Source organism: Lepidothrix coronata, unplaced genomic scaffold (genome assembly GCF_001604755.1).
Source record: "Lepidothrix coronata isolate B3197 unplaced genomic scaffold, Lepidothrix_coronata-1.0 Scaffold89, whole genome shotgun sequence".
Classification (NCBI taxonomy): domain Eukaryota; kingdom Metazoa; phylum Chordata; class Aves; order Passeriformes; family Pipridae; genus Lepidothrix; species Lepidothrix coronata.
The window spans coordinates 2,024,096-2,037,606 of record NW_016690269.1 but is presented as its reverse complement, the minus strand read 5'-3'; the positions used below and the strand labels follow the sequence as shown (position 1 = coordinate 2,037,606).

At 35.0% G+C, this 13,511-nt stretch overlaps 1 protein-coding gene across 4 annotated transcripts in view; it reads left to right on the top strand.

The window, feature by feature from the left end:
- The window catches only part of LOC108500363 (contactin-associated protein-like 4), a 202,462-nt gene that overhangs the window by 123,412 nt on the left and 65,539 nt on the right, over nt 1-13,511 (top strand). For all 4 annotated transcript variants that reach the window (XM_017821229.1, XM_017821228.1, XM_017821230.1 and 1 more), the window contains exons 4-6: nt 7,712-7,859; nt 12,336-12,539; nt 12,703-12,887. In XM_017821229.1, coding sequence (XP_017676718.1) covers nt 7,712-7,859; nt 12,336-12,539; nt 12,703-12,887 — 537 coding nt within the window. The remainder of the gene's footprint in view (nt 1-7,711; nt 7,860-12,335; nt 12,540-12,702; nt 12,888-13,511) is intronic.

Below are 13,511 nucleotides of genomic sequence, written 5' to 3'. Positions count from 1 at the left end.
GTCTGTCTCATATTGGCCTTTTTAGCCACCAGTGTGTTTGTAACAAACATGGGTAGAGCCCTCCCGAAATCTTTGTTCATGAAGCCTGGTCATGATGAATAACAAGAAACACTGTGATGCATTTTTCCTAGTCCCTGATAACTGCTGAATGCAATCTTGATATACCTTTGCCCAATATTTTTGCTAAGATTTTGTGCAGAATTAGTATTAATATACAGAAAGTTCCTAGAGCCTCGTTGTTCTGCCTAGCTTTTCTATCAGACTAGTAATTATTTTAATGGCCTCTGTTTCTGAAGCCTAGGGCAAAATAAAAGGGACCAATCTAGTTTTCATCATAATATTTATAAGTGGTTACACCATTTTTTTCTCCATTCGTTCTTCCCGATGGAATGTGGTTGGGATTTACAATAGCACTGAGCATCATCCTAACTCTGTTTGCTTTACTATTAGATTTGGACTAAAACTGAGAGCTCTTATTAGCTCAGCCCAAGAGTCTGCTGTGGTGTCATTAAAACTTTATATTCCACAGCAGCCTCTAGTGATCTGGACACGATATCTGTTTTAATAGCTTAGGGTGGAGGAAGGAAAAGCCATTAGGTAGTGGAGGTGAGAGAGTTACTGCAACAGGAACATGCAAGTGGTCTACTTATATGAGAGGGTTCATAATCAAAATTATGTTGAAATTTTAACTAGTCTTTCTGATGTTTTCTATTAAACTCTCAGCCACTTTGCTTAGGAACAGCAGATTGAAGTGCTTTCACCTGGTAGTTGACAGTTTTTAAATGTATTTGAAAGCATATTTGAAAAGTTTAGTTTCGTCAGTGAGTTTCTCTGGGTTTTCATTGCATGGTGCCTTTCATCAGAGTAAAGCTAAAAACGTGGAAGCTGATCGCTTTTAAAAGGTCTTCTAATAATCAGACTGGGAAGCACTATATAAAAAGAAAAGTGAAATTTTTCCACTGAGGTTTTTGCCAGGATGGGTGAATGTTTAATATGGTAGTTGTAGCAACCTAAGGAACTGATTTTTGTTGTGTTCACTGGGTGTGTTGTACACCACTCTAAGTCCACAGTCGTGAGTTAGAAAAGAATTCACAGACAGAAATTTCTCGAAAGATAGAAATCATGAGACTTCACATATCAAAAACCACCAAAATAATTTAGTAGGAAGCCGTTTTATTGAACTCTTTTATTGTTTATGACCCTCAGGACATAAGAGCTACAAAGCATTTGCTCTGCCATTTCTGTGTTGCATAGTTAATGAGGTTTCCTTCCTTTCTTTTTGGTCATTTGGTTTCATTTCAGAGCAAGGTGTGAAATTGTAGGAAAGGGAAATTTATACTAGAATATTAAAACAGCTTTTTTCATACTGCTTTGAGTAAACAGGATTCCCATGTACTGTTTTGACATTTCAGTGGATTTCATGCACTGCTGTTGTATTACAGGTATTTTAGCTATAAATCAACTGAATTATCTTTGTAGTAGTCTCTAGATTATGTCATGTGTTGTGGAAGCACAACAGTGAATCCTGATTCCTACTTAAATTTTGCATAATGAGAAATATACCACTGCCCCCAATTTTACAAATTTTAGCAAGTAAATACATGGAATAAACAGGTTAAATATGTTACTGCTCTTTGAAAACATTTCATAGCATTTATGCAGCCTATTATTTCTAAGTAAATTTGATTTCACTCTCAAGAATAAATGCCATTAGTAAAAACATTCCTTTTTCCGGAACAGTAGTTGTTAAACTTCAAATTGATTTGAAAGTGGAAAGGCCCATTAGGCCAGATTTAAAATTCAGTGTAGCCATATTTTACAGATTATTTCAAATGGATTTATAAAAAGAAAAAAACCCAGTGAAAATAAATAATCATATCACTTCCAAAATTACTTTGGTTCTTACCTTCAGAGGTCATTGCAGTTACCTTTAGAATATCAGAATCCAAATTCATTGACTACAGTTCCGTATTTTAAAAAGTATATGTATATTCATTTCAGATAATGAGTTAGCTAATCTTTGAAAATTGTTGAAGATAAAGGTTCTTTAGAATTCCAGAAATACCATTATGAAACAAAGTCGCGTTTTCAATTTTCAGGAGTATCTCTGAGGTACATGTGTGTAGGTATTAACAAATAAAGCGTAGCAGATTCATAATTACACATTGGGAATTTATAAAGAAGGATTGTTATGATAATTTTTAAGGGAGAAGTAGGAGACCTCAGTGTTGTGCCCAGTTGTGTCAATACAAGGGCTCCCTCCGATGGCCACAAGTTACTTCACATAAAATTTTTTACTACATGTGAATGAATGAAAGAAAATAAGGTAGGTGGAACAATTCAAAATAGCTGGTGTGGCTGGTGGCTTGCATTAAGGTATTTTTATTGCATACATTAGTCCCTATACCATGGTATCTAGAAAATTAAATATTTTTCATTTCATGCTGAACATAGAAAAAAAAAAAGAAAGAAAGAAAAAAGAGAGAAAACATGTTTTGTTAACCACATTTCCAAAGGAGCATGACTAAGTGTTGGTAAACCTCTGCAGGCTAGAAGTAGCTGTTCACACCCCTGCAATGCTGTGTCCAACAAGAAACAAACCCCACAACCTTTCTCTGTTAGCTTAATTTTAGATATTGAAATCTTCACCCATGATAATGTGAAAGCAAATGGTTTCAAATTTTGTTTTTGAAAAAGAAAAAAAAAGAAATGAAACAAAAAAAACCTCAAACCACCAAAACAAAAATTAAACAAAAAACAAACAAACAAACAAACAAAACCCCAACAAAACAAATAAACAAAAAAAAACCCTGAAAGGCAGAAAGAATTTCTAGAGTCCCTTCACAAATGTCAGCTGTCACCTTTGATAAATTAACTGGTAAGTGCATTCTCATCCTCTCTTCATCTTCTAATTCTGGAGATGCTCTCTCATGTAAAGCTATGCTAATTTTCCACTCACACAGTGAAAAGGAAAAAAGAGAAAGAATCATGGTATAATATTCCAATGAATAAGTCACCAAATGTGAATAAATACCAGAAAGAAATAAACTGAAAGAAAATTGGTACAATTTACCCCACTATCCTGTTTCTGAGTGACATTGATGGAATGATTTAAGTGCAGTAGTGGGAATTTAGATGTTACAAGTGGTGGTCATTGACTGCAACGAGAATTTATGACTGTTTTCTGCCAAGTTTTTTTATCTATCTATCTGGTCTATATTAGTCATGTTGCCATAAATATGTACTGTTCTTTTTTACAAAAGACGTTGTGATCAGTCAAAATTATGAATATGTGCAACTGCTCTGTATTTGGATCAATTGAAAACAATTCCAGTGTGGTTCAAATGTATCTTTGAACAATTCAGAGACAAGATATAGTGAAAACTATGATGAATAACTTACGGTACTGGGCTTCTCACTGGGATGCCACTGTTAGTACAGGAAACAGATCTATCAGCTATTGCATAATTTTTTGTTTATGACAATGAAGCTGTAACAATCTGTTCATTTAATCTCTGTGATCACTTTGTCCTGGCCATAATTCTAATCTGGGCATCTAGGAAAGAAGGTAGTTGTCTGATACAGTGTTTTCTGAACAGTGAAGGACTCTCACACTCATTTTTTCACTTTAACCTGTTGACTTTCAGGAGCAGCTTCAAAAGACTAATCATAACTCACCACAGTGGTAATAGGATAAGAAGGAAGAGTCTGAAAGTTTGGAATCTTGTTCAGAAGACATGTTAATTGATGCTCATTGTACTGTGCCCTAAGTTATCTGGAACAGGCACTCCTTTTGTTACTGAGGTGTAAATAATTAAACTACTCTATGAACTTGGATATCACTTGGACGTAATGGGAGAAAATAATTTACTTTGAACTCTCTTAATTCTCAGAAGAGCTCAAGATGAGTTAATCCTTCAGCATTATTATGGTAGTTTCAATGATGCTCTAAGGTAATCAAATTACCAGCAGCCCACTGGGGGTTCTGTTTCCCTCTTGATGACTCCTGAATGTCAATAGCAATGTTGGTGTGTTGTCATAAGGAGGACTCATACAGGTGTTTCTAAAGCATAACCATCATCATGCAACAAGAATTTTATACAAAGAGCTGCTGGTTTCCATGGATTATTTTCAGCTGTTTTTTCTGATGTTGGTACTGGAATTCATAAACCACATTATGATGTCAGACCCTTCTTGGGGTATACTAGTACCTCACTGTTAAACTTCTCTTCTGACAAAATTATTCAGGTTGGGTCCCCTTCCAGTTCTTGTCGTTAAACATTGAATGAGAAGTTGCATATTTATTTTTATTTATAGATGTATTGTTAAGTAATATTTGTAATAAATATTACTCTTATTATAGTGAGTACACTACATATGTAAAACCATTGTGTATGGTTTTACATTGCTCAATTGCAAGGCATTATTTAGCTTTGTAGTATGTTTTACAGTGTGTATATACTATTTCATACAGTAAAAGTTGCATTTGTAAATAAGCATGATGTCCTCTAGATTATCTAAAGTACAGGTCATACACAGCTTCATTTCTGGGGGCTTTTTTGACTGGCTGAGGAAGTTTTGGACAAGGTGCCTGTATTATCCCTGGTCTAAAACCACATTTGGTTTCTAGATAGAGGTTGAACAAGGAAACAAAGAACTTTTTTCATGTTATCTTGATGTGTGCTTAACTTCACAGTCATCCTGAGCTTGCTAATGCCCTTCTACGGGCAGGACTCAGTTTTACCAATGCAGTCCAAAGCACGTTCATGATTTCTGACACCATAATGAACTGAGTAATTTTATATTCAAAGCAAGGTTAAAGTAGCTTGAGGCAAAGAAATTACTGGGTTAGTAGCTGAGTAGGAGGATTAAAACAAGTTTGAGAGTAGGCTCTCAGTTCAGGCTTCAGTACAGCCCATGGAATAAAATAGGCTGTGGACAGTTATCCTCTTAGATATATCTATGCTGCTAAGCATCCTGCTATTGTTTAAACTGCATTATATGTTTTAAAAACTGCATTCTTTGAGAAAGATGGTATGTCATCATGCTATTGAAAAGCAGTACCTGTAAGAGTATCAACTAAGACTCACAAGCAGTTACATTGGAGGGGTTACTTTACAATCCTATTAATACTTCTGCAAACAGTGTTTATTACGTGTAACAGTCATTTTAACATTACATCTTTTTAACCAGGAGATGCCTGGGTAATCTGCATAATCTAAAATAATGACATGTTCCCTTTACATGATTTGGCACACAAATGAAGTGATCTGAACAGTCTGAAGAAGGCAGGGGTGGGAGGAAAGCAGCTCGTTATGTGGTTATAATTCTGTGTTTAAAAGATCATTGGGCTGGACCATGAAACAGTAATTGGGTTCTGCTGTAAAGACAGGACTGTCTGTCACATTGAATCTAATTCTCCTCTAAAAAGCCTACAAGCTACTTTCATAGGTTTTGGGTACGCCTTCGGTACTATAATCTGGAGGAAAAGCTGTCTAATTTTGTCCTCTTTCTTTTGAAAAGGATTAAAACTGAAAAAGCCCCAAACTATATATTTTAACCTTTAGAGTGTTTAAAATCAAGTAAAAAAGACCCATTTAATACTCAACACAATTGATACACTCTAAAATGTGCTTTTAACAGATAAAAGCTCTGGAAAATGACAGCTAAAAATATTGATTTCTAAACTGGTCATTCTGAATGGTTAAAAGAGTAGTTTGAAATACTTTTAGGTTATTACTGAAACCCCAAACCTAATTTTAAATTAAAAACACATGGTTTAAGTATACCCTACAGTAAAAAAATCAGGCAATATACATTCTGTATTCAAAACTTAAATTAATTTCTATGAGGTGGCTGCTCTCCAAAAATGATTTGGCAAAAAATCTTAATTGAACACTTCATTTGCTCACAGTAAGAGAAAATTCAGAGATTAGAATTTATTGAAATTGTACTAGTACAGGGGAGGGAAAGTGCAAAGATTTGCATATAGGGAGGTAAATAATTAATGCAACAAAGCTCACCTCTGCTTCAAAAACTTATAGAAAGAGAAGCTGCATAGCTAAAAATGTTGGTTTCTATATACTTCTGCAGTTGTAATGTCTGTGCCTTTTAGCTATGGCAACAGGACTGCCTATGCATCCAGAAATGTGTAATTTTTTTAATACTGCTCACATAAATATTTCAGAGAGCTATTTCTGTCTAATTTGTCAGGTATTTAGATCCGAAATATCTGATCAAATTCTTTCTGCTTCATATACCATAAACAGGTTATGATAAACTAACACTACACAGCACAGCAAAATCAGAATATATTCTCCAGTCTTTAGGATGTTAAAGTTCATGATTACAGTTCTTTAGATTTTTTTTTTACTTTCTTCTTTACCTTTTTTTCTGTTTCTTTGTTTTCTTTATGAAACAAAAAGGGGAAGTATTTTATCGGTTAAATATGGCTAAAAAAAAAAAGTTTACTTTTTAAAAATCCTTCACCTGGGAAAAAAAATGAAATACAAAATCTTCTTGTTTTAACAGGGCACTCAATTAAAATTCCTTTTATAACACTCTAGATTCTTTAGTTGGAAACCAGAGTCTTTCATTACCATGGACTGCCAGAAGACCTTTTTAAATACAGCATACTATGCACCTGAAACACAGGCTTGCAGTGAAACTACTCTAACCTCTCAGTAAAAGGAATTCCTAGAGATTACTGTTTTCTTATGCAAAAATGTTACATGGAACCATGCACTGAAATCAGAGAATCACAGAATCAGCTGGGTTGGAAGGGACCTCCAAGATCATTAAGTCCAACCCTTGATCCAACCCTGCTGTGGTTCCCAGCCCATGGCACTGATGCCACATCCAGTCTCACCTTAAACACCTCCAGGGACAGAGAATCCACCACTTCCCTGGGCAGCCCATTCCAATGGCTGAGCACCCTCTCTGGAAAGAAATTCTTCCTAATATCCAACCTAAACCTCCCCTGGCCCAGCTTCAGACCGAACCCTCTTGTCTTGCTGAGAGTTGCCTGGGAAAAGAGACCAACCCTCCCTGGCTCCCCCCTCCTGTCAGGGAGTTGCAGAGAGTGAGGAGGTCTCCCCTGAGCCTCCTCTTCTCCAGGCTGAGCCGCCCCAGCTCCCTCAGCCTCTCCTCACAGCACTTGTGCTCCAGTCCCTTCCCCAGCCTCGTTGCTCTCCTCTGGACCTGCTCCAGCCCCTCCATGTCCTTCCTGAGCTGAGGGCCCAGAACTGGACACAGCACTCCAGGGGTGGCCTCACCAGTGCTGAGTCCAGGGCAAGAATCACTTCCTTGGACCTGTTGGCCACACTGTTCCTGAGCCAGGCCAGGATCCATTGGCCTTCTTGTCCCCCTGGGCACACTCTGTCCATCCCCACTCCCAGCTTCCTTCCTGCCTGGCTGCTCTCCAGTGGTCAGGATATTCTACACATTTTTGACAGGTAGGTTAGCTTTTGAAAGGTAATATTTTGTTGAGTCTGATGTCAGTGCTAAGCACACAGGCGAGTTAACACCTCATCCAGATGAATAGTCAAGATTGATTCATCAGTTTTTCCAATGGAATTCACTGATAGTTGCATTTCATTCCTGTGCTCGACTGTTTGCCAGACGAGGGTATAAAACGAAAATCTCAGCGATGCTTCCACGTGTTGATGTGCTCGCTGTGGATGTGGCTGATCCCTTTTTCATTTTCTTCCAGGCCTTTTCTGGGAACACCAATGCAGACAGTGTCGTGTACTATAAGCTCCAGCATTCCATTAAGGCCCGATTCCTTCGTTTTGTGCCGCTAGACTGGAATCCCAACGGCAGGATTGGGATGCGCATCGAGGCGTACGGATGCACGTACAGTAAGTTTGTTTCTGAGTCAGCTGAGGGAAATGAATCCCCATCATTGTATTTCACCACCTAAATCACGTCTGAAAGTAGATTTCTAAGCTTGAATTTAATCTGGAATAAAACTGATTTGATAAGTTTATATGCAACTTTGTAATTTCTGCATTAGCTGTAGATATATGATGTTTATTTTCCAGTTCTTTCTGTGTTGGAATATATGGTGTGGACATAATCCAATTACTGCTTTAACACAGACTCTTTTTTTTTTTTTAATAGTCTTAAAAGCTCCATCTGAACATGGTGTAATTTCTGTCTGAAGGACAAAATACGGAAAATGTTTACAGTTTTAAATATATGTGGTCTTGGTCGTGAGCCAATAAAAGTACAGCTAGACAGACCCACAAATACACAATGAAAGATACTTCAAAGTTGTTATATATTTAAGGGGTACTTTTAGAATTATTTTTGTGCTATTAATAATTGACATAAGCCTTTGGAAGACAATTTTTATGGTTTTATTGATCTGCTGGACAGTGTAAATCTTACTGATGTCTTCCTGTTACAATTTTTTATGCCTGGACTTCTTAAAAAAGTCCTTTCAGTAAATTGTTTGCTACTTTTTATTCTCCAGATCTTTTCTCCATGATGGAAACAGAATTTATTTTAAGCAACCTCTTTAATTGTTTTTTTTTGCATATTTTGATATACTGTTATTTGTAGGATTTTTTTTTTCAACTTCTATAATTAAGGTATGCTTTTCATGGTTGATCTCTTCTGAATGCTCTCCATATATCTGTTTTCTATTTCTATTCATTAGTATCTGACTTAAAGTGAACATCAGCAAAACACATCTCTGGGCTTTCTACCTTAAACTTGACTTTGTAAACCCAATAAAAGACCACGAACTAAGGATATTGAAAATTTCAATCTGGATGCAGGAGAATAGTTCAATGCAGAATTTAGGTAAACTTCCCCATCCCAGAAAACAGATTCCTCATGCCAGTAGAAGTACTCAAACAAAATTCCTCAGTGACATCTGCCTAGGGACTGGGGACATGACTTATGATTTCTGGAACAACTTAATGTAACTGAGAAATGTGGTCAAGACCATAGGACAAAATATGTTCATGTAACTAAAAAAAAAAAAAAACAAACCACACAGAATAAGCAGTTAAAATAAGTTAAAATATTTTTGTGTGGTCATTAAGTATCTTTGAGAAAAATTATATATATCTCAGTGTTTTACTTCTTTGGTACAGGATCCATCCTATAAGTAGTTTCTGGAAACAAATCAACTGTAGTTATCTTCTAAGATTAGGATGAATTTAAAATGAATATTTACTTCATCCATTATTCACTATAATTTGTACCTAAAGAACATGATGGTGTTAAAAATAATGTAAATTTTTTTTAAGCTGGTTAAGATTTTATCTGAATTAGTAATATTGCATGTTCTAGAAGTGCTTATTTTTCCTATGTATAAATGCTTTCATTCCAAATGAATTGCAGACTCTTATCATCTCTATATTTATTTTGAACATCTAAAATTACCACGTGGTTTTAGAAGTTCAATTCAGTGGTTGCTGGTGAAGACAAACCAGGTGATTATAGTCTTATAGTTCTAAAATATATTTAAATTTAAATATATTTTAAAAGTTAAAGCATTAATTCTTTCTCTCCAGTCCTTTTCTCCATTTATCAGGCACAATTAGGACATGTAGTTATTATTACAGTAATTATGCCTGGCTCTTTCTGAATGGCTACTTTTCAAGGAGGAACCAGCAAATAAAGAAAAACAGAAATGCCTATAATTCCTGACTTAATTTTGATTCACACTTCCACATTTCCCATTTTCTCATCCTTCCCTTTAGGGAGCTCTCACTTGGTCTTATATTGTAAGAGTAAACAACTCTCTCTTCATTTCCACCAAGTATGTTAAATATGTTCTGTATTCAAGTGCAAAAGCACTAATTTCTTCTCTCAGTCTTTTCTGTTACAAATTACACAACTAAAACTAAACTTGCTAGAATATAGGAAGTTGATCTCACATTTTTCCATGCATGAAAAAATGCATGACTGCTATATCCTAAAGAAGTTATTACTATCTTAGGGAAGTAATAGTTACAGGACAAATGTTGGCACTGCTTACAGTTTGCTGCCTTGCTGCCTTCCAGTCAACTACCTGCTCTGAATAACCCAGCCTAGTATCCTCAGAAATTTTTTTTCCCCTTTAATTACAGTTTCAGTGAGGTTTGGTAATATTCATGGTAGATCTCTACAAGATAAAGCAGATTATTGTGAGTTTTGTTTCCTTTTTTCCTTTTTTTTTATACACAAGTCCTCTGTTTAGATAAAATTTTTAGGTGTTTGTAAAGCATGCATCCAGACAAGTCCTTCCATTATTTTTTACTCCCATTCTGCAGTCTTTTTCATTTAAAAAAGGAAGAATGATGTTTTATACCTCCAGGTGTTCTACCTTACTTCACGTGGACTGATAAAATCTGCTTGTGTCTTTACACTGCAAACACTGTGCTGAACCCCACACCAGAATCCATCTCTGCCTGATAGTTCTTCCTCTTTACTGTGTGCAAAAGAGAATGATGAATCTCTACAGAAATTCCCTGTGTCTTGTTCCTGAAATGTCAGATTGTGACAATTAATAAAATGCAAGCTATGGCCTGACACTAAAAAGAGGATATTAGGAATGTCTTTGGCTTACTCTTTTCTCTCTTCAGTACAACACTCTCATTTCATCCTCTGAAAACCAGTAGTCTAAAAACAAACAAACAAATAAACAAACAAAAAAAACATTTTGGGTTTTTAGTTTGGTTGGTTTGCTGTTTTTCTTCACAATGCAGAAAGATGGATTTAAATGCGAAAATGGCAAATGTATAAAATTGTAGAAGAAAGGTAACTGGAAACTAAATGCAGACTGCACATTAAGAACTGTTAGATGTGGTGCTCACCTAACAACAAGCACTGTGGATAATGTGATACACAAACCCTCTTCCACTGTTCTCTAACACTTAATTGTATTGAGGATTTTTGAGAATTCCCTTCCTGGCTGAAATGCTTAAAATAGCACAGTTACATCGGTCAGAGAAAGGACATCATATCCTCTTCATAACTGGAATAATGGCCAAACAGTTTGCATTGTTTTAAGCTTGTTTGTTTTTTTTTTTCCTGTAGAACATTAGCATTAATTTCAATTGATTTAAAGATTATAAAAACAAAACAAAACACAACAAAACAAACAAAAAAAAAGTAGTTTTCCAAACAAAGGTATTTCAACTAAAATTTTTGCTTGGTGTCACTAGGACTCTTGGTCCTATGGCATATGAGGGGGATTACAGAATTTTCAGGTTCTCAGAGGCATTTCATGGTTTCCAAAGTTATTTTCACAGTATACTAAGGATTTAGGTTACATTAATTTGAGAAAGAAAATTTATAAGTGGTGAAAACAAAAGCTGAGTGTTCATAAAGCAAAACAGCCTGATTTATTTTCCTTATTTACAACGAGTACAGAAAACTCATGCAGAGGGATGTTGAAGTCCAGCAACTAGTAGAAGCTGTGAGTAGTTGACAAATATGAGAGGAAAATGTTATTTGCCCATATGTTCTCAATCAAAAAAAAATTCTACTGTTATCAGTGCCTACTAAGAATATATCAAGTTAGATAGTTTGATAAATAACAATTATCAAGTTGTCTTATTGAAGTCTTTATTGAAGCTATTCTACTTGACATTCATTATTTTAATTCAACATTAATTAATGTTTTTATTGTCCACATTCATTCAGTAACATAATTAAGTAGAATAGTCAATCTAGGACTCATATTTAGGTAGAATGTTATATTTATTCATTGTGTATTTGGTAAATTAATTCTTCATTATCAAGATATGAAGGAAAAGAAAGAAACCATATTTAAAAACATAGCTGCATTCACTTGACGGGAGGTTTTTGAAAATTGAATATAAACTACTAAATTTAAGTGCTATAATTAATTTGAATTCAGTTCATTTCCATGCTGACAATATGGAGAAATATTTTTAGTGAAGTTACATAAATATAATATATGTGATATAAATAGATAATGGGTTTCCCTTGACTTGCAAGAAGTCAACCAGTCAGTTGAAAAATAACTTCGTATTTTATTGAGAGTCCTTTACAACTTCATCCATTTCACAAATGTATTTTTCAAGGGTAATTACCTTTTCCTGCTTTCCATATGAACTGTGAATACTCTATGAGCTTTTTATGATGTTACCAGTTCTTTTGTGTGAGTCTCGTTCCATGTGTACTGATTTTTGACAAATAGTCTTCTATATAATTGGGATAAAATCATTTGGCCCTTTCCCGTCTCTACAATTTACTGGGCACAGGTGGCTCTAGAGGTGTCAGTGGTGGGACTTCACATCATATTGAAGTAAAGTGCAACTGTTTCTTTTAGGCACAGCATTATACATTACCTTTCATTTCTTTGCTTCTAGGGTCTGAGGTGGTTGGCTTTGATGGGAAAAGTTGTCTCATTTACACATTAAATCAAAAACTCACGAATGCACTGAAAGATGTGATTTCTCTGAAGTTTAAGACCATGCAAAGTGATGGAATTCTCCTCCACAGAGAAGGAAAAAATGGAGACCACATCACCCTGGAATTAACTAAAGGGAAACTGTTCCTGCTCATTAATTTAGGTAACAGCTACAGTTTCATAAAGTCTAACATAGTTATTAGTTATTATTTAACTACAACTTTTAAACTGTTTAGTGGATTTTAGAATATGATAAACTGGTGGTATACATTTGAGTAATTATATTTTTGAATGAAATTAATAGTTTCTATTTTTCTTCCTTCAAGGTGATACTAAAACTCATCCTTCTGATGCCCAAATTAATATTACCCTGGGCAGCCTTTTGGATGATCAACACTGGCATTCTGTTCTCATTGAGCACTTTAACAATCAAGTAAACTTTACAGTGGATAAACACACTCATCATTTTCATGCAAAAGGAGAATTCAGTTCTTTGGACCTTGATTATGAGGTGTGAAAACTACCTTTTCTTTATTACATTTATTACCTTTGTTATGCAGATGAAGTGAAACAGGCAAAGGAGATAGAGCTTAGGAGGTTTGTAGGCTTTAGGGATTTTCTGTCACCTAAAGGAATGAATCAAAGAAAAAGAGATTTCTTAGAGTACTAATAATCCACTAGACTAGTAACTCAATATTTTCAGAAGACCATCCTTTTCATATAAGAATTCATTATTTTAATATCTTTGTTTCAGTAGATTTGCCAATGTGATAAATAGTTCATTCGGTATAAACATAATGAATGAGACCCAACTCAAGGTTATTATTTTATTATTAATAATAATGTTATTATTAAAAAGCTTGATGAAAATTACAATGAGTCAGCATAAAACCATCTTAGAAATGTTTATATTAAGACTTAAATCCCTGTTAGATCTGAAAAGTATACTGTGAAAAAGTCTTGCTTAAACAAATGGTATATTCATGAAAAGGAGTAGATGTAATTTACTGTGAAATCTTCCCACCTATTGTTAAAAACACCAATATTTCACAGTTGTAATATGATGACTGGCTGCTTTATGTTTGCTCTTATCCTGTTTGTTGGATGAGAGAATGAGAGACAGAGCAGAGTGTCT